Here is a 21,298-nt window from a genome sequence, read left to right as displayed (position 1 = left end):
CTCACGCTGAGGTGGAACTTGTGGTTTAGTTTATGGCCATTTCTGTTTTCCTGCCCGTGGGCACCACTGAACAGAGCCTGACCCTCCCCTCCAGACACGTCCTCGCCTCCCTTCCCCTGAGGGGGGGCCATTTTGTGTGAGGGGAGGGGGCCATTTTGTGGGCTCCACGTTCTCCTCAGGGCGGGCATCAACCCCACCGTGTCCAAGCCGTGCCAGGGCTGTGCCGGCCGGTGTGCGGGGCTGCACGAACCCCTCTCCCCGGCCCTGCGGAGCTCCTGACGCCGGCCCGGAGCGGCCGCAGCCCGCGGAGCTCCCTCAGCGCTCCCTCAGCGCCATCAGCCCTCCGGGCCGCCAGGGGGCGCGGCCGCGCAGCTCAGGGAGCGGCCCCGTCCCGGGGCTTTCCGGGGTATCCCGGTCCGGCGTGAGCCCGGGGTATCCCGGCGTGATCCCGCTGCGATTCCGGGGTATCCCGGCCCGTCTCGCTGTGATCCCGACGTGATCTCGGGGTATCGCAGCCCGGCCCGCTGTGATCCCGGTGCGATCCCGGGGTATCTCGGCCCCGTCCCGCTGTGATCCCGCTGGAATCCCGGGGTGATCCCGGCGTATCTCGGTGTGATCCCGCTGTGATCTCGCCCCGGCCCCGTCCCGCTGTGATCCCGCTGGAATCCCGGGCTATCCCGTCCCCGCCGCCATGGGGAAGAAGGGCAAGCGCGACAAGAAGGGGAAAGGCGCCGAGAAGACGCTGGCCAAGATGGAGAAGAAGGTGTCCCGCAGAGCCAAGAAGGAGGAGGTGACGGGCGCCAGGGAGGGCGGGGGCCGCTCTGGGGCAGGGGGAAGGTTGAGGGCAGCGTTGGGAACAAAAGACCGAATCCAACGGGAATCTGGGCTGCCCAGGAAAAGCGAAGGATGTCATGGGTTGGAAGGGACCCACATGGATCATCCGGTCCGGCTCCCGGCCCTGCGGAGATACCACAACAATCCCAGTGTGCCTGAGAGCTTTGTCCAAGGCTCCTTGAAGCTGGAATTCAGGGATGCCCCTGGATCCCTGGCAGTGCCCAAGGCCGGGTTGGACGGGGCTTGGGGCCAGCTGGGATTGTGGAAGGTGTCCCTGCCCATGGGTGAGATTTAAGGTCCCTCATTCTCTGATTCTAAGCAGAATCTTGTTTAAATCCCCTCCGACCCCTTGTGTGCGACAGCAGTCACATGGTTTAAGGCTCCTTCTTGCTTTCCATCCCCTTCATCCTTTTTTCCTTAAAAGCACATGAGAACCTTTATTTCTTGCACTCCTAGAGAGGCTGCTTGTGTTTAAGCCTCAAAGCAGCGACTTTTCCCTGGTATAAAGTGCTGTTAATGGCTTCATCCAAAGCTCCAAGGCATGGAAGGTGCCCCTGTGGAGTATCCTGGCTGCAGGGAGAGCTGATTCCATGCTGCAGAATTCCCAGGCTTTGGAAATCTCTGCTTGGAGCCCCCCTTCAGCAAAGTCACCTGAAGTGGGATGGTAGGAGAGACCCAGGCTCAGAACCTCCCATTGCTGCAGTCCTGCCTCTGCCCTTGGTCTGTCAGCAGTTTTGGGGACGGATTTTGGTTTTAATTCAGTGAAGTTGAAAGGGAATAAAGATGCACGAGGTTTCTCTGGATATAAAAGAGTTTCCAGTTATATTTGGGCAGTTATTTTTCTTTTTAAAAAAGGGAAACTATCAAGTGAGTGCTGTTTTCATGTGTGCTTCTGTTCATGTCAAGCTGCTCATGTCTGGCTTTTTCTTTCCAGGAGGATCTTGAAGCCCTGATAGCAGAATTCCAGAGTTTGGATGCTAAAAAGACCCAAGTAATTGAGTCATCCTGCCCACCCCCCTCACCCAGGTGAGAGAGCTTGTGTGAAGCTTTGGCTGCCACTTGTAGAGCAGCTGGGAGTGCTTTTGATGTAATTTATTTATGTAAAGTTATTTCCCAAGAGTGGAAGGTATAGCTGATATCTGGAGTTATGAAACAGCTGGAATACTGAGTTCATGGTTATAAAGAGACCAAAAGCCTGGTTTTGGGCATCAAAATCCATTTTTTAACCATCACATCAGCACAAAAGAGGCAAAGCAGGGTTAGATTTCAGGGCTTTGAGGGAAAATAAAAGTGAAGAGGAAGTTTTGGGTTTGGACTAGAGGGCTGAAGGGAATTCAGAGGCAAAAGGATGTGTCATGAGGTGAAAACCACTTTGTTAAGTGGGGTTCACAGACTTGGGGTGTTCAGGAGAGCAGTGACCAGCAGCAAGTGCAGAATAATGACACAGATAAATGGAGAGGAGACAGCCCAGAGTTCTGTGCCCTCATCAAAGTAATTTTTGTTCCTGCCACGCCAGCATTAAAATTCAGGAGCTCACGTCAAAGGGGGAGTTAAATCACGGAGTACGTGTGCTCCTGAAATAGGAGAGCCTCTCAGACAGTGCCCCATTCATCTTGCTGGAAGTTTTGGAAGAAACTAATTTCTTTGGAGAAGTTTTTAGCCCTGGGGTGAACATCACAGCACAGTAATTTGGCAGATGATGGAGAGACCTTTGGGGCTGGAGGGCAGAGGTGCTGGTGCCTGAGTTAAAGGCTCCAAGATTCAGGGTTTTAAGGACTTTCACATGGTTTTTTTTTTGTTTTTTCCATCCCCTTTTCTTTCAGGCTGAACTGCTCCTTCTGTGCTCACCCTGAGAGAGACGAGCTGATCCTTTTTGGAGGTGAATATTTCAATGGCCAAAAAGTAATGTATACTTCATTTTCTTTTTCTTTATCTCCCCCCTCTCTCCTTTTCCTGTAATTTGCACGGGTCTCATTTGAAGGGAAATTCAAGGCAGAGTCATAAAATATGTATTTGTCCCTGAATGAGAGCAAAATAGCCTTTTAATTCTGCCATGGCTCTGTCTCATGGCTGAGCAGTTGGCAGGAAGGAGACACTCTGGAACCCATTAAGGAGTCAGAGTGATTGTCTCAGCATCAATATTTCAGGGCTTCATAATTTCTCCAGACTTAATTGCAGCCATATCTGCCCCTCATTTGGGATAACTAGTGAAGAATCTCTTGCCCTTCTCAAAACAAGATATTTCTACACCTTTGCTGCTGGCTGCCTTGGAGATGGGAGCAGCAGCAGATTATTGCACTCAGGAATACTCTTTTTTTCCTGAATTTCTGCAGGTTGCAAGTGGTTATTTTGCTCCTGGAGATGAACTGCTCTGGAAAACTCCAGCCTGGCAGTGATACTTGGCCACCTCAGAGTTACCCAGTGTGATGAGCTGAACTAATTCTGCTTTTTTTACCACCTGGAGCTGTTCTTTGCTCTGGAGTTGAGCAGCTTTAACCTAAACATCTGTGTTAAGCTCCAGCTTTTTAAATCCTCATATCTCAAGCCTTCACCAAGGGTTTGGGAAGGAACCTTCCAGCCCAGTGGAAGAGTTGCTGCCTCCCAGTGCAGTGCAGTGCAGGGGCTGGTTGTCCTCCTTCCCTGCCCTCTGAGGAGGTTGTGCTTTGCAATCTTCACCCCAGATCCCCTGTGCAGAGCTGGGCTGGGCTGTGCTGGGCTGAGCTGCTCTTTCCTCTCCCTGTCTCACAGACCTACCTGTACAATGAGCTGTACATTTACAACATCAGGAAGAACAGCTGGGCAAAGCTGGACATCCCCAACCCACCCCCGAGGCGTTGTGCTCACCAGGTAAAGCTCTGGCTGCCAGAGCAGCAGCTGGGATTGTTCTCAGGGAGATCAGGGATTCTGAGGGAGGAGGGTTTGAATTTTTGCACCTCCTGGGGGTTTCCTGCCTCTCTGTTGTCCTCATAATGGGGTGCCAGTGGTGTCAGTTCAGCTTTTCTGTCCAAGGTGCTCTGCTCACTGGGTGTCCTCTGGCAGTGTTGAGTGGGGAGTGAAGATTTGGGGTTGTGTCTGTTGATTTGGCAGAGCCAGAGGGGGGATTCTTCCTCAGAAATTAATTCTTTGCTGTATTGTACAAGGACCAGCTCAAATCCAGAATCCCAGGGGCCCCTGAATCTCCAGACTGGAATTTGCCCAAAATCCATTGTTCCCTTCATGGCCACAGCCTTCATCCATGAACATCCCAGCCACTGCCACTGCTGCCAGCAGGGAGCACTTGGGCTCTTCTGCACCTCTCTGCAAATCCAGGTCACTGGCTGCTTGTGAGGATGAGGAATTTGGGTTTGTTTACTTCATGTGAACACCTGCACAGCACAGCCTGGACCAAAGACTTGTATTTTTTGCAGGTCTTTGGCCCTCACCAGCTGATAGATTTTCTTACCTGCTGCAGCCAGTGGGTGACTGGTGCCTTCCCAAAGCTGCCATACAGGATGTGAATGTCCTTTTCCTACCCATCCCAAAGCTCCCTGGTAAGATCCAACACCCCAGTTAGGTTCACATCCCTTTGTTATGTTACTGAGTGCCAGTGTTGCTCTGAGCTGTGCATCCTTGAATTGAAAGGTTCTGCCTTGATTTTTGGGCTACTCTGTGCTGTTTGAAGTCGAGCTTGGTTTCAGAGCTGTGCTCCAGCAGCCAGCAGGTGGCTGTCGAGCAGCTCAATCCAGAGGGAGCAGCTCAGGAGCTGCAGCTGGATTACAGCAACAAGAAACTGAGGAGTCCTGCTTCAGCAGTGCTTCTGTCTGATAATTAATTATGGTTTCACAGGGGACACTTCAGCCTCATGAGCTCACTGGTTTGTCTTCCTTGTGGCTTTATATTTAATGCATAGCTCAGAGCTAAGCAGAAGTGTGTCTGTACATGTTTTTAGGTTTATTATACCCTGGTCTCTCACACACAATCCACTGTTGGAGCTGAGGTGAGAGGAGCTATGGGCAGGTTTTGGCAGTTGTTCAAGGAAAAAGGTTTGGTTTTGTCATGAATTTCAAGCCAGCTCTTGGAAATGTCACCCACAACTATGAGCAGGCTGTTGCATAAACCTCCCCTTTAAGCTTTTAAGCACTGGATGCCCATGGAATTCAGGCACACATCCCCTTTGTTTAGGTAACTTCATGTTCCCACAAATCCTGCCTGAAGGCACACCCTGGATTTTTGTAATTAATCATTTCATGTTTGGGCTGGTCTGTGGCAGGGCATGGTCCTCTGTGGGGCTAAAAATCTTTTTTTTTTTTGCTGGGAGAGACAGGCAGGGAATGAAGCCTTGTGAGGAAGGAGATCATTATCCCAACGTTGAGCTGTGATGGGTACCCTGGAGAAAACAGAAATTGAAATTTGCACAGCCACAGCATTTCCTTCTTGGGATTCCTTCCTTCTCCCTTGGTCCTACCACAGATAACCTCAGTGAAGTGGAGTTCTTGCTCTTCTCCCTGCTTTTAACTGTCATCTTGCATGCCAGAGGTGTTTTGGTGCTGCTCTGTGCAAAAAAAATGATAAAAAACCCTCTCTGCTATGACCCAATCAAAGCAGTAAGAGTCTCCCCTCTTGCCCAAATGCTGCACATTTCCTTCTGTATTTGGGGTTTTTTGTTTGTTTTCTTTCTTTTGTTTGGTTTTGAACAGAGAGAGTTGAACATTTTTTATTACACTAATCCCAAGGTGTTTTCTAGGACACTTTGAACTTCCCCCAGGAGGTGGGAAGAGCCCAGCTCCTAGGCCAGCTTTCCCTTGCTCTAGGGAAGATGTGCTAAACACTCTTTAATCCAAATTCTCCTTCCTTCAGCCCCAGGGAGCTGCTGCTGCTGTTCCCTGGGATTTGGAGCTGTGTGTTTGACACTGGGGGAGCTGTGTGCCTGCTTTGGAATCCTCTCTGACCCAGCTGTCCCTTGTCCTGCAGGCAGCTGTGGTGCCCACGGCTGGGGGGCAGCTCTGGATCTTCGGGGGCGAGTTTGCCTCTCCCAACGGGGAGCAGTTCTACCACTACAAAGATCTCTGGGTCCTGCATTTGGCCACCAAGACCTGGGAGCAGATCAAGTAAGTGCTGGGCCCTCGTTCTTTTGCCAAGAAATTTGGATTTCTGATCCCTGAGGTCCTGGTGTTCAGTGGCTCTTTGGTGTTGGCCTCATGAGGAGCTGTGCCAGTGTGATCCAAGTTTGATTCCTGGTTCAGTGCTGTGATTTCCCAGCTCTCCGTTAAATACAGAAGGTTGGAGAAGACCCCCCTAGAAAGAAGTGGGAATGAAAGATGTGTTCTGAGTCTGTTGAGACCAAAGCTGGTTTATTTCAGTTCTGATTTTTGGGGTGTGGGTTTGCCTTGGTGTTGCTTAACTGAAGGGAAGAGTATCATGAGCAGCTCTCTGTTCCCAACCCTGGCAGGTGCAGATGTCCAAAGCTGCTGCTCTGTTTTCCTGGGCTCCTCCAGTGGGGGCTGTATGAGGCCAGTGCAAGGATCTCCCCATTTTAACACCACTGGAGAACCCAGTTTGTACCCACCCAACTTCACTCCTGGCATTTGCTGCCTTGAGATTCCTTGGGATAAACAAGGCAGTAATTCAGGCCTGTCAAAGGAAACAGGTGCCAAAAGTTTTTGACAGGAGTGAAAGTGTAAATATTTTCAGTGGATCTGGCCCAAAGTCCTGTGTTGATGTTTCTTTAACCTTTGGCTCCTTGCTTTGGCTGCTCCTGATGTATTTGCATGACAGAAGAGTTCTAGTGACATCCAGTGGACTGAGAGGCAGGAGATTGGCTTTGGGTCTGAGTTTGGGATTGGTTTCCTCTTGGACTTTGGGATTGTCTTGTACCAGACCACAGCTTTGGGTGTCCTGGAGCTCCAGATCGCCCTCAAAGTGCTCTGAGAAAAGCAGCAGCTTTTGCTCACTTAGGAGTGATGTTCTTCCTTCAGATGGGAGCACCAAATCTGTCCAGGCTGATCCCATTTGACCCTGTTAGAGGGTGTGGGGTCTGTCAGCTGTGCCTGCCTCTCCTTGCACAGCAGCTTTGGGATGGAGCTTTGGGATGGAGCTTTGGGATGGAGCCAGGGACTCCATCCTGAGCTCTCAGTGTCTCACTGTGCCTGTCTCACCTTTTTCCCTCTCCCTGCAGAGTGGGAGCATTGACAGTGCCTGACAATGGGAATTTGGAGTCTTCTCCATTTGAGCTTCCTGCCTTGTTTGGGTGGCCCTCTGTCCTTCAGCCCTGCTGGGATTTTGGGAACACCCACGCCCTGGTGCCAGTGTTGGAATCAGACAAAGCACATCCCCTCCCCATCTTTGAGCTGCTCCTGGAGCTGTTTTAATGAGGCAGAGGGAGGGAATGGCTTTGTTTTAATGTTGACCTGCTGAGCACAAAAATGCAGGTTCTGCTGCCTCTTTGCTTTTCCATACACATCTTGGTCAGGAGGCTGCTTGGAAAGGGGAAGAGGAAAGAGCAGAGGTGGTTGTTGACTCCTACAAGGGATTTTATCCTGCTTCTTTTAAAACTCTGATCGTGGCACCTGCTGCACTTCACTTCCTTCAGCATTTCCCATTTGTTGGGATCACGGTGAGGAGCCATTCCTGGTGCCAAGAGCCTTCACACAGACCAAGGAATAATTCCATGTATCCAGTGTGCTGCCAGTGTTACCTGAATAAATGCCAGGTGACACACATGGGATACAGACTAGTGTGGGGTTTAGAAAATGTCATTTTAGTGCAAATAATAAAGTAATACAATTAATTATTCATGAAGAAATGTCTGGACAAGAGAGGCAAAGTTTCTGTTTCTGTTCCCATGGGAAGAGTCACAAGTGCCACATTCCAGGTGGGTTTGATGTGTTGGTTTGTCCAAGATGACCCTGCTGTGATATAAACATGAAACTCTAGGAATCTGGTTATTCCAGCCCCCCAGTTCAGATTCCAGACAGTGATGTTGTCCTTCCTGGCCTACAATTCCTGCCACAAACCATCCTGGTACCATGAGGGGCTCGATTCTGAAAGACTTGGGAAGAGAAAACCTTGACTAACTCTGAAAACTTCCCTGTGCTGGGCAAGTGCAGCTCCATTTTCTCCTAGCACAGAGCACAGTGGTGCCAGGCTGCCTGACAGAGTTAAAAGTTGCTAAATTTAGCAGGATTTAGCTGTGTTTTCCTTGCATTTTGCATGCACAAAGATGATCCAAACACAGCGAATCCCAGCCCGTTAGAAGCCGTGCCAGCAGCTGACTTTGACTTAGTGCAGCCACCTTATCTTGTGTGTGATGCTCGAGGTTTCCTCAGTCCATGAACTGTTTCTTACCCTGCCTTGGAGCAGCAATATTTTAACCTAATTGCCTCATTCCTTCCTAGAGAGAACATTCCCAGTCAGCTCTTTGAGTCCCAGTGCCCTCCCTCAGGGAGAGGCAGGGAACATCCTTGGGGCTTGTGCTTGGCAATTGCCACATCCCTCCCCTGCAGCTCCCTTCACTGACATTCTGAAATGCTGCTGATGCTTCCTGTAGGATTTGGTGGGATGTGCTGCTGGAAATTTCCCAGTTTCACCAGTGTCTGTTGAACTGGAGCAGTCCCTGCAGTGGAGGATGGCCCACACAGGGTTGGGTCTGATGGAGGCCTCTCCTTGCTCACCAGAAAAATCAGGTCCTGCCACAGCAGGTAGGAGGTGCTTAAAGAAAAGGGTGTTTTGGTGTAAATCAGGTAGATTGTCAGCCCAGAAATGAGTTTGTTCTTTGGTAGATCAGGATGCAGCTGTACAGCAGTGGGTTGACTTTGAAGGGGTTGGAATTGAGGGTTCTGGGCTCTGTGCCAGTTGTGTTTTCCCTTCTCTATTTCCACCCGAGTGTCCAGACATGGGGGGACAGGATCTGTGTGTGCCACTGGTGTAAAACAACACAAATCCTGAGTTCACCTTCCTTTGCAGGATAAAAGTGCTCTGTCCTCAAGTGCCCCTGTGATGGAATGTTCTCTTCATCCCCACTTTTATTATTATTGAGCACTCCCAAGCTCCTCCTGAGCATCCTGTGGATGAAGAGGTAACTCCTGCAGGCTGTAGCCACTGGACAAGTAATTCATGAATCTGGAGGCTGAATTCAGCTCTGATTTGTTACTACAAATCCCAGAGTAACTCCACAGGCAAAAGAAAATTCCTTATGGAGCAGCTCAGCTCAGCCTCATGCTGTACATGTGTAGAGCCAGTCCTTAGCCAGAGTTTTTCATCTATTTTTAAAAAAAGTCTGGAGAATTTACAGCTCCCTCCTACATGTCTGCCTTCTGGTGTCAACCCCATGAAAGAGAGCATTAATCACAAAGTCTGGGAAGCCATTTCCAAAATGTTTCTTTGGGACCAGGAGCACTGAAAGAGGTAAAAGGGAAGAGTTTGTTTGGGAAAGAAGTCGCAGGAAGATCTTCCTGGAGTGGGAATGAGGTCCTGCATCACTGTGCCATTTGTGCCTTGGAGTTAAATCTGCATTGGTGGGAGCTTTATTAAAACACATCAATAAATAAATTCCTATTGATTTTAAACTCAGAGGAAACCTGTTTGAGAAACAAGGCACAAGATATTCTCTGAGAACCGGATTTTAGTGCTCACGTTGGGTTTAATTCATCCTCCCCTTAAAAAAATAAAAGGATGATTTAAAAAGTGCCATCTTTTAGAGTAATGACACGGGAGCTTTGTTACAGCAAGAGGAAATAATGGTTTCAAGTCTTGATGAAATTAATACCAGAGGTGCTGTTCTGCAGGGTGATACTTAAAGATCCAGTAAATGCTTGGAGAAACCTCCTCTCTGTTAGAATAAAGAGTCCCAGCAATCAATATTAATTCAGTCTTCCCCAAACGCTGCTCTTCTGGTGGAGTTTCTCATTATCACCAGGGTGAGGTTGTCATTTTCCATGGTGAATAAGGGCCCTCGTTCTCTCTCTCCACAGAAATCCATCACCACATTCCCAGCTCCCTGCTGCCACTTCAAGTGTGGCCAGGGGGTTGTGGCTTTAGGTTTTGCTGCAGTTTTCAGCTTTATTTATTTAGGCCCTGATTGTGCAATCACTTCCACACCTTAGGGCTGCCTGGTGGAGGAGTCTTGCTGGGCCCAGTGGTGCCAGCTGGGAGCTTTGGGAGACTCCTCAGTGAGGGAAAGCAGGATGGATTCATCCATGGGGGCAGAGAACACACAGCAAACCCTCTTTGGCCTAAAGTTGGCTTTGGAAAGTTGCTGGGGTTGTTTTTGTTGTCTCTTGTGTGATGTGGGGGTGAAGGTGGAGGAAGGAGGTTGGATCCATGCTGGGGTGGTGCCCAGCAGCCCAGCTCCTCAGGAGCCTTGTGCATGGGACACATGGAGGGGGTGTTGCTTGGTCCTGGAAATGGAAGCTGCACATTTAACTGGAAGGTCAGGAAAGCTTGGAAGAGCACAACAGGAGTGTGTGGCTGCTTTTGAGTGTGTAGGGTCATGGAGTGAGTCACAGAGTCATGGAATGGGTTGGGTTGGAAGGAACCTTAAATCCCATCCCATTCCTCCCCCTCCATGGGCAGGGACACCTTCCACCATCCCAGGGTGCTCCAAGCCCTGTCCAGCCTGGCCTTGGACACTTCAGGGATCCAGGGGCAGCCACAGCTGTGCCAGGAAGAATTCCTTCCCAACATCCCATCTATCCCTGCCCTCCTTCAGTGGGATCATGCTGACAATGATGACTTGTTTTGCTGCAGTGCCTTTGTTCTTGAGGAAATCTGGGTAATTCATGAAGTGTTTTCACTGGCTTGGAGTCATACCCAAACTGCAGGTGGATGAGTGAAGGTGGTGTTGATTTCCTGAGACACTGAGGGAGGGGGGTGGCAGAGCCAGGCTTTGTCTCTTGGTGCTTGGAGAAAACATCTCAGTTTGGAGTGTCTTCCCTGCAATTGTGAAGTGCTGTTCATGAAACTCTCCTGAAGAATCAGCTCCTGAGTCATCACTGGAAAGACTCTGGGCGCTCTTAGGGTGCTTTATCTCTAGGAATAGAACTGCCTGTGCAGTCCCAAGAGTTCCTGAAGAGCACCCATCCTGTCCTGAGGAAAAGCAGCCATGGATTGAGGCAGCCCCGTTCCCAACGGTGCCCATTTCCAGGAGAGGCTGAGCTCAGCCAGCTCAGCTGCCAATGACTGCAATAAAAATGGCCTGAGGCACTCCCAGCGCAGGGGATTTTGCTGAGAAATGGAATTTCTTTGTGTTTCAGGGCACCAGGAGGGCCCTCTGGACGAAGTGGACATCGGATGGTTGCATGCAAAAGGCAGCTGATTATCTTTGGAGGATTCCATGAGAGTGCAAGGTGGGTTGCTGGGGTGGCTGGGGGTTTGAGTCCTCCTTAAAAAAGGCAACAAAATTTCACCAGTAACAGAAATCTGGGTGTGAATGGGAGAGTTATCCTCAGCAGGACTGGGACTGAACTGGATTTTTGTGTTAGAAGGACAAGGGATCTTGATTTAAAGTCTTCATGTGTGGGAGAAATCATTGTAGCACTGAAGCAGCTGCCCATCCTTGTAGCCAAAGCTCAGTCCAGCATTTTTAGCCTCTCAGTCTTGTCAGATCCTTGTCTTGTGGAAGTGGGGGCTGTGAGCAGAGCTCTGAAATGCTGTTTTACCCTGTCCTGAGTGTCCCCATGTGCTCTCTGCAGAGATTTCATCTACTACAACGATGTGTACACCTTCAACCTGGACTCCTTCACCTGGAGCAAGCTGGCTCCTGCAGGGATGGGGCCTGCTCCAAGGTCTGGCTGTCAAATGATTCCCACCCCTGAGGGCAACATCATCATCTATGGGGGCTACTCCAAGCAGGTAGGGGACACTGTGGTGGCAGGTGTTGTCCACAGGCTGGGAACCAAAACTGGCATCTTCTCATTCTGCCTTTTATTCATGCAGTTCTGCTGATTGAGGGGCTAATCTTGGTTCAGATGATTACTTTATTTTCCCTGCTGTTCTTATCCAACAGAAGGAATTGATGTCACTGAGGGAGGAATAAGCAACTGGGAGAAATGACATTTTTTTGGCAACTTAAAGCATTCTCAGGTATTCCTTTGTGCTTCAGCACTTGCAGGTTAAAAGCAGCAGTTGCCAAGAGACTTTTATTTCGTGCCATCAGTGGCAGAGGTGAGGGAGCAAACTCAATAAGCCAAAAGAGACTTTTGACAAGCACCAGGCTCCCCCAGCTCTGCTCCTTGCTCTGTTAATCCTGGGAATTTATACCAGAGAGCACATTCCTCACTGAGCAGGTATCCCTGTGCATGCTGGGCAGCAGGAAGGAAGTGTTTCATTGAGGAGAAGGCTCCTGCCAAAGCTTTTCATGTTGGGAATGAGGCAGAGGCCTGGATCCTGCTGCTCCCGTGGAAAGGCAGCAGGGGAGGAGGACGCCTTGTTCTTCTGAGGGGAATAAATGAACAAAGGAGGGAAGCAGGGAGAGGAGAGAGGGGAGTTGGTCTCTCTGTATATTTAGAAGCACTTGTGCCTGCTCAGGGCCTGAGCTTTGGGCTCTGCCTCATCAGATGTGCCTTGGACTCAGCAGCAGTAACGACACAGAGCCTTCCCCACCCAAAAGGGCTTTGTCCTCTTCCCTTGCCTGTGCTGTGTGCCCGCTCCTGAGGGTGGGCAGGGAGCAGGAGCCTGCATGCTCTGCTGGCTGTGGAGCTCTCCTGGCAGCAGCTGGGCTCCAGGTGCCCCATGGAGATAGGAAAGTCTCACATGTTTGCAGTTGGTTCTGTTCCACTGCTGCTCTGGGTTGGTGTGAGCTGATAAAAATGAAGGAGAAGGGATGGGGGAATGCAAAGCTGCCCTCAGCCTTTGGCAGGGCACTGGGTGAGGATGGGAGCTGGGGCAAGTTCTCTGCAGCTTGGAAAACAGCTTTTCCATTAAAACAAGCACTCCATTAAGCAAAACAGACATTCCATTAAAACCAGACATTTTTCACAGATGTTAAAAGTCTCCTTCCTTTGTCCTGTGGAGAGCTCTGTGTGCTTCTCTCTGATGGGCCATTCCTGCCAGGCTCTGCTTCTGTAGCACAAACTGTCCAAAGCTCTGAACAGAATTTTCTCTGCAGCCTTCAGCATGCTCCTGAAAATTAAATTCAGCAGGATATGGCCCCTCTAGGAGAGACCCACTTCTGTTAATGTGTGGCTATTTAATTCTCATTGTGTCTTCACTTAGAGCTGATTGTGGAGCCGAGTGTCTGCGTTTGCTTTGAAGTGCAGAAAATGTGTTTGCCTGGGATGCTCTTGGGAGAAGGTAGACATGGAGAAAACAACACTTAATTGGAGTTGGGCAGCTGCAGGAGAGGACTCACCCCTTGTCTCCAGTTACAGGGGCAGATGCTCCAGTCAGGGCTGATGTGAAGACATTTTGGGGAGTTGGAAGACATTTCTACACCTGAAGCCAGGCAAATATCCAAGCAAAGCACCATTCATCAAATGCAGAGTATTCCAAGGAGAGGCAGGACTAAATCACACATGGGATAGGAAATTTTGAAGGGAATAGGGGAGGAAAATTGTAATAGCTCTTCTTTTTGAATAAGGACATCATTTGGCTGTCACATTGCTGGAGGAGGGTGGTGCTGCTGTCCAGGGATGGGCAGGGAGCTGGGAAGGCAGGAACAGAGTTTTGGGAGCCTGCTTTGATTTCCTGAACTTGCAGAAGTGATGTGGAGAGTCTCCTCTCAGTAACACGGCAGTCCCATGCCCTTCATGGGACATGATTAAAAAGTCTCTTTCCTGGCTGGGGAAATAGGGGCAGCAAAGGTGGAGTGACTTTCTGAGGCACTGCAGGACCTGCAGAGCCAAGGCCAGCACCTTGGTCCCCACACACTTTTGCTGTGGATTTTCCTGAGCAATCCAGGCTGCAAATGGTGAAAAAGGAGCTTTCCAAGCCTGGGTGTGACTGCCTTGAGATGCTGCTGCTTGATATTTTAAAGAGCAGAATTCTCAGCACAGTGATGTCTCTGTCCCTGTTCCATCAGCAGCCTGGGGATGATGAAGACAATTTCTGCAATTTCTACAGAAGGGATGTTGTGGGTGCTGCCAGCTCTGCCTAGAACAGACCTCACAATGCCCAGAGGAGCTCAGACCTGCTCTCCTGCTGGTCCTAAAGATGTCCTCAGCCCTTCCCTGTGCTGGGGATGGGGCTTGCTGCAGCGAGCTGCATTTTGGGCTGGCTGAAGCTCCATTGCTAGGCAACAGAGGGGCTGGAGCTGCTGCTGCTCCACCTTGCAGGTGCAGCCTACAGGCCAGGGGAGGGGTGGAGTTTCACGTGGGCAGGGCTTTGGGATGCCAGACATGGCTGTGGTGGTGCTTTGGGTTTTTTTAGTGGCAGTTGTCACAAAGCTGAAGTGGATTCTGCTGGGAGATGTGGAAGTGCCTGAATTGTAAGGTCTGGTGGGACTGGTTCCCTCTGTAGCTCTGCCTGCTGAACACTTCTGCTATTTGGATGTTTTTCAGCACTGTTGATCTCCTATCAGACAATTTTGGAGAATCCTGATTCCCCCCTCGAGCTCTCTGTGCCTCAGTTCCTTTGCAGGCTGGCAGCAGAGCTGAATTTCCAGCTGATGCCTGTAAAGCTCTTGCACCTCCCCACTGTGCCTGCATGTGCAAAGCACAGGCTGTCCACTGTGGGCACCCCAGCCAGTTTTTCCTGGAAAACAAACACCTGGAACTGGAAAGCACCAAGGACAAGGACTCACTCTTGTGAGTGATGGAAGGATTTGCTCAGGGCTGACTTGTCCTGCCTGGGAGGGGATGGATCTCTCCAGCAGCTGGAATTGCCTCTGACAACAAAAACTGACTCCCACTCCACCTCATGGGGGTTTTCTGAGCCCAGGGAGCTTTGTCATGGTGCATACACAGTGTGTTTACTACAGGAGAAAGGAATGTGGATTTTCCACACAGCTTGGATGGCTGTGGAGCCAGCTGCTCTCCCTGTGTTTGCTCTCCTGCCTCTCAGGCAGTGCTGTGCTCCTCACACTTCACCTGGCTGGAGTTGTGCAGTGCCTGGAGCACACTTCCCTCTCTTCTCCCTGAGAACTGAGCACCAGTCCCAAGAATTGGGTACCAAGTCCTGTAGCACCAAGAGAACCTGCCAGCTACAGCTGTGCAGCAGGAGAGTGCTGGACCCAGTTGGTTTTAATCCCCTGTGACGATTTATTTCTCTTCTCTGGGTGCCAAAATTCCTGCATCCTGTGGTCTCCACAGAGCTCATCTTGCTGAGGGCTGGAGCCTGGGGTGCACTGCAGGGATGCACTGCAGGGATGCACTGCTGGGATGCACTGCTGGGATGCATTGCTGCCATCCAGGGAGCAGAGTTCCTCGTGCCAGGAGGGAGGGAATGACAAGGAAGCTGTGCAGGAAGGATGGCTGGCTAATGACATTATTAACACAGCTCCTGTGGTGGTGTGGCACAGAGCTGCCTTGGGATGCTGCTGTTGCCATGAGCACTGGAATCCAGGGAGAGGAGCAGGGAGATCACACTGAAAATCAGGCATTTCATGGCTTCTGCTGAGCTTTCACCTCGTCCTTGCTGCTGCCTTTTGCAGGGATGGGAGTGGAGTTTCTGCTTCTGTTTGGGAGGATGAACCTGTTGCTCAGGGCTGTGGCAAAGCTGCAGCTGCAGGGGGACTGAGCTGTCACCTCTGCCCCTCCTGTGCTGCCTCAGGGGGTGACAGGGACCCACAGCCTGGGCCACATGAGGCCACTGCAGATCAGAGCTGCTCCCCATCCAGGGCAGCATCCCACAGGGCCTTGCAAGCCCTGGAAAGTTGTCATGTCCCACTGTGGGGTGGGAATTCTCCTTTTACAGGAGTTAAATCAGCCCTAAGAGCACCTGGTCCTGTCTGGGGCAGAGTGAAAGGCAGGACCTTGGCTCTTCTAATCCCTGAGTGCTGCCCACCCTTCCTTTGTTTACAGACCAGTTGGTTTTACTCCCCTGTGACAATTTATTCTGCTCTGGGTGCCAGAATTCCTGAATCCCATAGTCTCCATACAGCCCCAGAAATCTGTGCTGCAGCCTGGGGAGCCCTTCCTGCTGCCACAGGCAGGAATTCTGGCACATCCAGGGAGTATCCCTGCTTTGAATCCCATGGTTTGGAGCTGCCTGATGCTCCAGAGGGACCTCTCCTTGCCCAGAGCCAGTGTTTGCATTTCCAGTTGGATCCCTCTGTGGTTTGGCTGCTGAAGCTGTTTCCTGAGTGTCTCTGTGTTTCCCTTCCCTGCAGAGGGTCAAGAAAGATGTGGACAAAGGCACCCTGCACACTGATATGTTCCTGCTGAAGGCTGAAGGGACAGGCAAGGAGGAAGGTGAGCACTGCCCTGGGAATGCAAATCCTCTCCCTTCCTTGGAATAACACAAAAAAACCTGGAACCAAATTCCCCTCTCAGTGATAACCTCTGTGCCCCAGTGTTGGCTCAGGAGGAAATGCAGGAAAAGAGATTTTAGTGATTTTTTTTTTCCAGTTTGTATGTGGGGGGGGAATCAAAACAACATTTCCAAATTCCTGTTTCTGGGACATTTTGATCAGCACTTTCCTGTTCACAACAGAAAATCTTTGGGATTGCAGAATTCTCCTGTGGTAGGGTATTCCTGGGTGGATGCCAGGGACCTGCTAAAGCTTCTCCATCCCTCCCTCCCCAGCTGGAGAAGGGAGGGAAAACCCAATGGGAGACTCATGGATTGAGATAAGGACACAGAGAATCACTCAGCTCTCCCCTGCTCCAGGCTGGGCCCATTCCATGGGGTACAATCCTTCTGGGACAGATTGATCCATGGTGGCTCTTTGGTTATCTTGGATTGGAATAGGAATTCCATCACCTTCCTTAGGAGATTTCCTCCTTGACTCAGGCAGTGGGACACTTTTCTTGGAGCTGAATTTCTAAAATGTTTAAATTGTGATTGATTCCTCCAAACCTGACTGTCTGGGATGGGGTTTGGGGAGGAGGGTTGGTCACCAGCACTGTCTGGACTCCAGGCCCTGTTTGCATTATTCCTATTTATAGTTTTATCTTGCTGGAATTGCAATTCCTTCAGAAGCACAGGGCCTGGCAGTCTTCTCCCAGCCTGAATTTCAGGGATTTGCTCTGAAGTCAGAGTAGAAGGGATTGAAGAAAAGCAGAGGGATAGAGCACAAGTCTTGTCCTGCTGCTGAGCCCTCTTTTAAAGCCTGGCTGGGGCTTTTTGGGATGATCTGTGTTTATTTTTGGGGATAAGGCAGCAGTGCAGGGTGGCAGAAGAGATGGAGAGAACTGATGGAAGGTGGGAGGGCTCCATGGGATAACTGAGGGATGTTTTTTGGTGCTTGAAGGCTGCATCTGATCAGGCCTTGTCTGAGCTCCACCCTCCAGTAAAGGTGCAGACACTTTCAAGAGTCTCCTTGCTCCAGAAAGCTCTGGAAATACCCTGAAAATGCCACAAGACTGTCCAAAACAGGGCATGGAATTGATGCCTCAGGTTTTGGCTTTTCTATTTTTCAGATTCTGTGCTGCTTCAGTGTGTGGGTCTGGGTTCACATCAGGGGATGCTGAGCTCTGGGCACAGAGCAGGGACACAAAACAATTCCTGCTCCAGCTGGGCACCAAGGACAAATGATCCAAATCTCAGCCCAAGAGCACAAACACCGTGGGCTGGAGAGAGAAAAACAAGGATGGGACTGCAGGGGCTAAAGCTGGAATGGGACAATGAACTGCAAGATGCAAATGGAGCAGAACTGATCCCAGGGAGAGACCCCGGGAGCGCTCGGGCATTTTGGGACCATTTTGGTTCATCTTGGGTTCATTTTGGGGCCATTTTGGTTCATCCTGGGTTCATTTTGGGACCATTTTGGTTCACCTTGGGTGCAGCCCTGGCTGGGCTCTTGTGCTGCCCAAGGTGCATCCATTGAGGAGATCCTTTTAACAAATCCCTGCTTTATTCTGTAACTCTGCCCAGCCTCTGTTCTAGCTCAGCCTTCCCAAGGCCTGCTGGAATTCTGAGAGCCTTGGAATACCCAAACCAGCCAGGATTCTCCTCTGCTGCTGCTCACATTTGTTCTCTCCTTGCAGACAGGTGGAGCTGGAGTCGGCTCAGCCCCTCTGGAGTGAAGCCCAGCCCCAGGTCTGGCTTTGCTGTGGCTGCTGCTCCCAACAACCGCTGCCTCCTCTTTGGGGGGGTGCAGGATGAGGAGGAGGAGGAGAGCATTGAGGGGGACTTCTTCAATGACCTTTATTTCTATGACATCGGGAAGAATCGCTGGTTCCCTGCACAGCTCAAGGTCTGGGTTAAATAATTTGCTCTTTTCATCACCTGGCACATCCTTTATGGCTGGTTTGGCCTCTTTGAGATTTCACAGATTGTCTGGGTGGGAAAGGACCCTAAAGATTCTCTCATTCCACCCCTGCCATGAGCAGGGACACCTTCCATGAGCCCAGGCTGCTCCAAGCTGGCCTTGGACATTTCCAGGGATGGAGCAAGGATTTTTCTCTCTTTAAAGGAATCCTGTGTTTCTGGTAGCTCAGGGTGCACCTGAGCAATCCCTCTCCTCCAGGAATCAGGCTGCCCCATTATTGTGGAATGCAAAATGAAGCAAAGCAGCTTGAAAACATATTCCTGGTGTTTTGCTGAAAGCCCTCTCCAGGCCAGATGAGTCTGACATGAAGAGAGTTCACTCAAAGCTGCTGTGAAAAGATTTCAGGATCAAACCCTTCCCTTTTCTCCCCAGTGCTGATGAGCTTCCAGAAGAGATGAAATATTAACCTTGGCTCCAGGAGCTTCAGAGCTCAGCTCAGCTCTTTGATTACGTTTGAACCACTCTCACAGGCCAAGGGAGGTGCAAACCTGGTTCAGCTTCTCCTTCCCCCTGCCCCTTCCTGGCTTTGTTCTCCAAATGGAGAAGTCAATCCCATAATAACAGGCAAACAGCCACTCAGCTGGGTGCTTCAGCCCTCCCAAACTGATTGTTTTCCAGCCCTTTCAGAGAGTTCTTCCAAGACCTGGAGTGCTGCCTGGTAATGGGCTGTAATTTAGCACCCAGCAATTGTTGTGATTTCAGGAAATCGTGGGGTACTTTCCCTTGTCACAGAACAGTGGCCTTTGTGTGTTTGTGGCACCTGGGAGCAGGAGAGCTGCTCCTCTCTTAACAGAGGGAGCAATTCCACACTCTGGATTCTCCAGGATCTTCACTGTTCCTTGTTGTAGGCTGGGAGAAGCTCATGCTGTAGGAGGAACCGCACTGATCACTTGAGACTTTAAATTGTGGTGAAAAATAGGAACAGTTCCTTCCCTCCGTGCTGTCTGTATGAACTGCTGTTAGCTGCATGCAATCCCACAAAATCTCCTTCAATTCCCGTTCTCAGGGCCCAAAGTCAGAGAGGAGGAAGCGCAGGCGTGGCAGACAGGCTGAGGCAGAGGCTGCTGGAGGGGAGGAGCTGCAGCTGCCACCTCCCCAGGGCCCCCTGGAAATCGTCAAGGAGGTGGTGGCAGAAGATGGCACCGTCATGACGATCAAGCAGGTCATCCCTGGAGCTGCAGAGGACAAGGACAGGTCTGGCTCAGAGAAGGAGGAGGAGGAGGAGGAGGAGGAAGGTGGAGCCCTGGGCCAGCCTGTGGAGCCGTGCCCACGCTCCAGTGCCATGGTGGCAGTGAAGCACGGGGTCCTCTACGTGTACGGGGGCATGTTCGAGGTGGGTGACCGCCAGGTGACCCTCAGTGACCTGCACAGCATCGACCTGCACAGGATGGACCAGTGGAAGGTGCTGCTGGAGATGGATCCAAGTAAGCTCTGCTGCTGGGAGCTCTCCCTGTGCCTTCAGGGCAGCAACACGGGGGGAAAAAAAGCAACTCTGGGGCTTCCTCAGGGGTGGTGGAGAGCCTTTGAGTGGAGGTTTTCCCTGGATGGGAAAAAGTGTCTTACCTGTGTGGCCCAGAGCTTTGGGGTCACTGTACAGTCAGCTCTGCCCTGTGACTTGGAAGTCCAAGAGCTGCAAACAGAGTTGTGGTGGCATGAGCCATCCTGGGAATCCTGCTGTGCCAGCCTTGTCCACTCCTCCAGGGAACTGGGATGCTCTTCTTGCCTGTCCCCACTGTCTCAGGGCAGTGCAGGGCTTGGGTCCTGCAGAGCACGTGGGCATTACCTGGAATTAGCTCTTTGTAGCTCAGTTATCTCTTTTTACCTTAATTATCTCTTTGGACCTCTCTTCTCTTTCCTTTCTCATCAAAGAAACCCAGGAATGGCTGGAGGAATCAGAGTCAGATGAAGAGGGAGATGATGTGGAAGGTGCAGAGGGAGGGGAGGAAGAAGAAGAGGAGAGCTCTGAAGAGGACAGTGAAGATGAGGAAGGTAATTACTAACAAATGCTGTCTCCATACTAACCTCAAGTGGGCTTTAGTGCAGTGCCTGGTTCTGCTGGGAGCCTGGAAGGTCTCCTTGGCATCCAGGTGAGTTTCCAGCAGAAGCAGCTTTCCTAACACATTGCTCTTGGAATAAAAGAGGAATTTTCCTGCTTGCTGGTAGATTTCCAGGCTGTTACCTTCAGCCCCACGTGGCCTGGCTGATGTGGCCCTGGTGAGCTGTGTGTGACCTCTGTGTCCCTCTCTTTGCCCAGGGGAGCAGCAGCACCCAGCAGTGCAGCCTGGGGAGGCCCAGGCCCAGTACTTGGCCAGGACAGAGCAGTACTGGCTCGGGCTGGCCCGCAGCCACATGGGCCCCGAGGCCAAGGACAAGAAGGTGCTCAAGGTGGCTCATGCCATGGCCAAGACTTTCTATGAAGATCCCATCCAGACGTCCTGAGGCTGCTCCAGGAGTGAAGGAACGTGCTGGGAGCAGTGGCCAGCCCTGCTGAGCTCAGCCCCATGTCCATCCTGGCTCCAGCCTTTCCCAGCTCTGGGCTGACCGTCCTGGGTGGATGTTCTGCATCTGCTGCTGGTACTCCTGGGAATGCTCTGGGAGGCTCCTGAGGAACAGGATTGCTGTCCAAGCACTTGTTCTGCTTGTTCTGGGCTGTACAACACTGACTTTGTTGTTCCAAAGTTGTTTGGGGTCTGTCTGGACAAACTGCACATGACAATGGTTCACTGGTCCCAGATTCCTGACTGGGGCCAGGACATGTCTCCAGGTGTTCCTACAATAAACTCACTTGGTTATATCACCTTTATTTTATATCACCTTGTTTTGCTCAGTAAATCCCATCCCAGGTTGTGTTCTTGTTTTCCTCCTGGTGTGGATGAGGGATTGCAGTTCCTGCTGTGACATCTGCACCAGCAGCTCTGGGATACCTGGAAAAACGTGGGAATCCTTTCCTGCCTTACCTGTCAGATGCACTCACAGAAACCTCTTCCTTTTCCATGTCCACTGTAGTTTTGCCTTTGTGGGATGTCCCAGTTCAGTTTTTCCCCCTGTTGGCCCAGTTGTCCTGCAGGTGACCTCCTGATGACCAGTGAAATGTCCACCTGCAGACCTCACTGAGGCCAG

The 21,298-nt window shown here is 51.0% G+C and overlaps 1 protein-coding gene across 2 annotated transcripts; it reads left to right on the top strand.

Annotated features, from left to right (window-relative positions):
• Positions 1 to 369: 369 nt before the first annotated feature.
• Positions 370 to 20,986, top strand: KLHDC4 (kelch domain containing 4). 2 transcript variants are annotated; one of them, XM_071440812.1, is made up of 12 exons: positions 370 to 790; positions 1,769 to 1,860; positions 2,658 to 2,736; positions 3,583 to 3,681; positions 5,785 to 5,921; positions 11,064 to 11,156; positions 11,502 to 11,661; positions 16,076 to 16,157; positions 17,895 to 18,103; positions 19,185 to 19,602; positions 20,048 to 20,167; positions 20,433 to 20,986. In XM_071440812.1, the coding sequence occupies exons 1-12, from the start codon at positions 692 to 694 to the stop codon at positions 20,615 to 20,617; spliced, it is 1,773 nt and encodes a 590-aa protein (XP_071296913.1). In that variant the 5' UTR covers positions 370 to 691; the 3' UTR covers positions 20,618 to 20,986. The 2 variants fall into 2 exon arrangements, with proteins under 2 accessions (XP_071296913.1, XP_071296914.1); XM_071440813.1 differs by lacking the exons at positions 370 to 790; positions 1,769 to 1,860; positions 2,658 to 2,736 and adding an exon at positions 4,242 to 4,364.
• Positions 20,987 to 21,298: the final 312 nt, after the last annotated feature.

The sequence above is a fragment of the Agelaius tricolor genome, unplaced genomic scaffold (assembly GCF_023055355.1).
Source record: "Agelaius tricolor isolate 1412-34295 unplaced genomic scaffold, bAgeTri1.0.p SCAF_15, whole genome shotgun sequence".
NCBI lineage: Eukaryota > Metazoa > Chordata > Aves > Passeriformes > Icteridae > Agelaius > Agelaius tricolor.
Note: the sequence above shows the minus strand (reverse complement) of the source record. Positions and strands in the feature narration are given on the sequence as shown.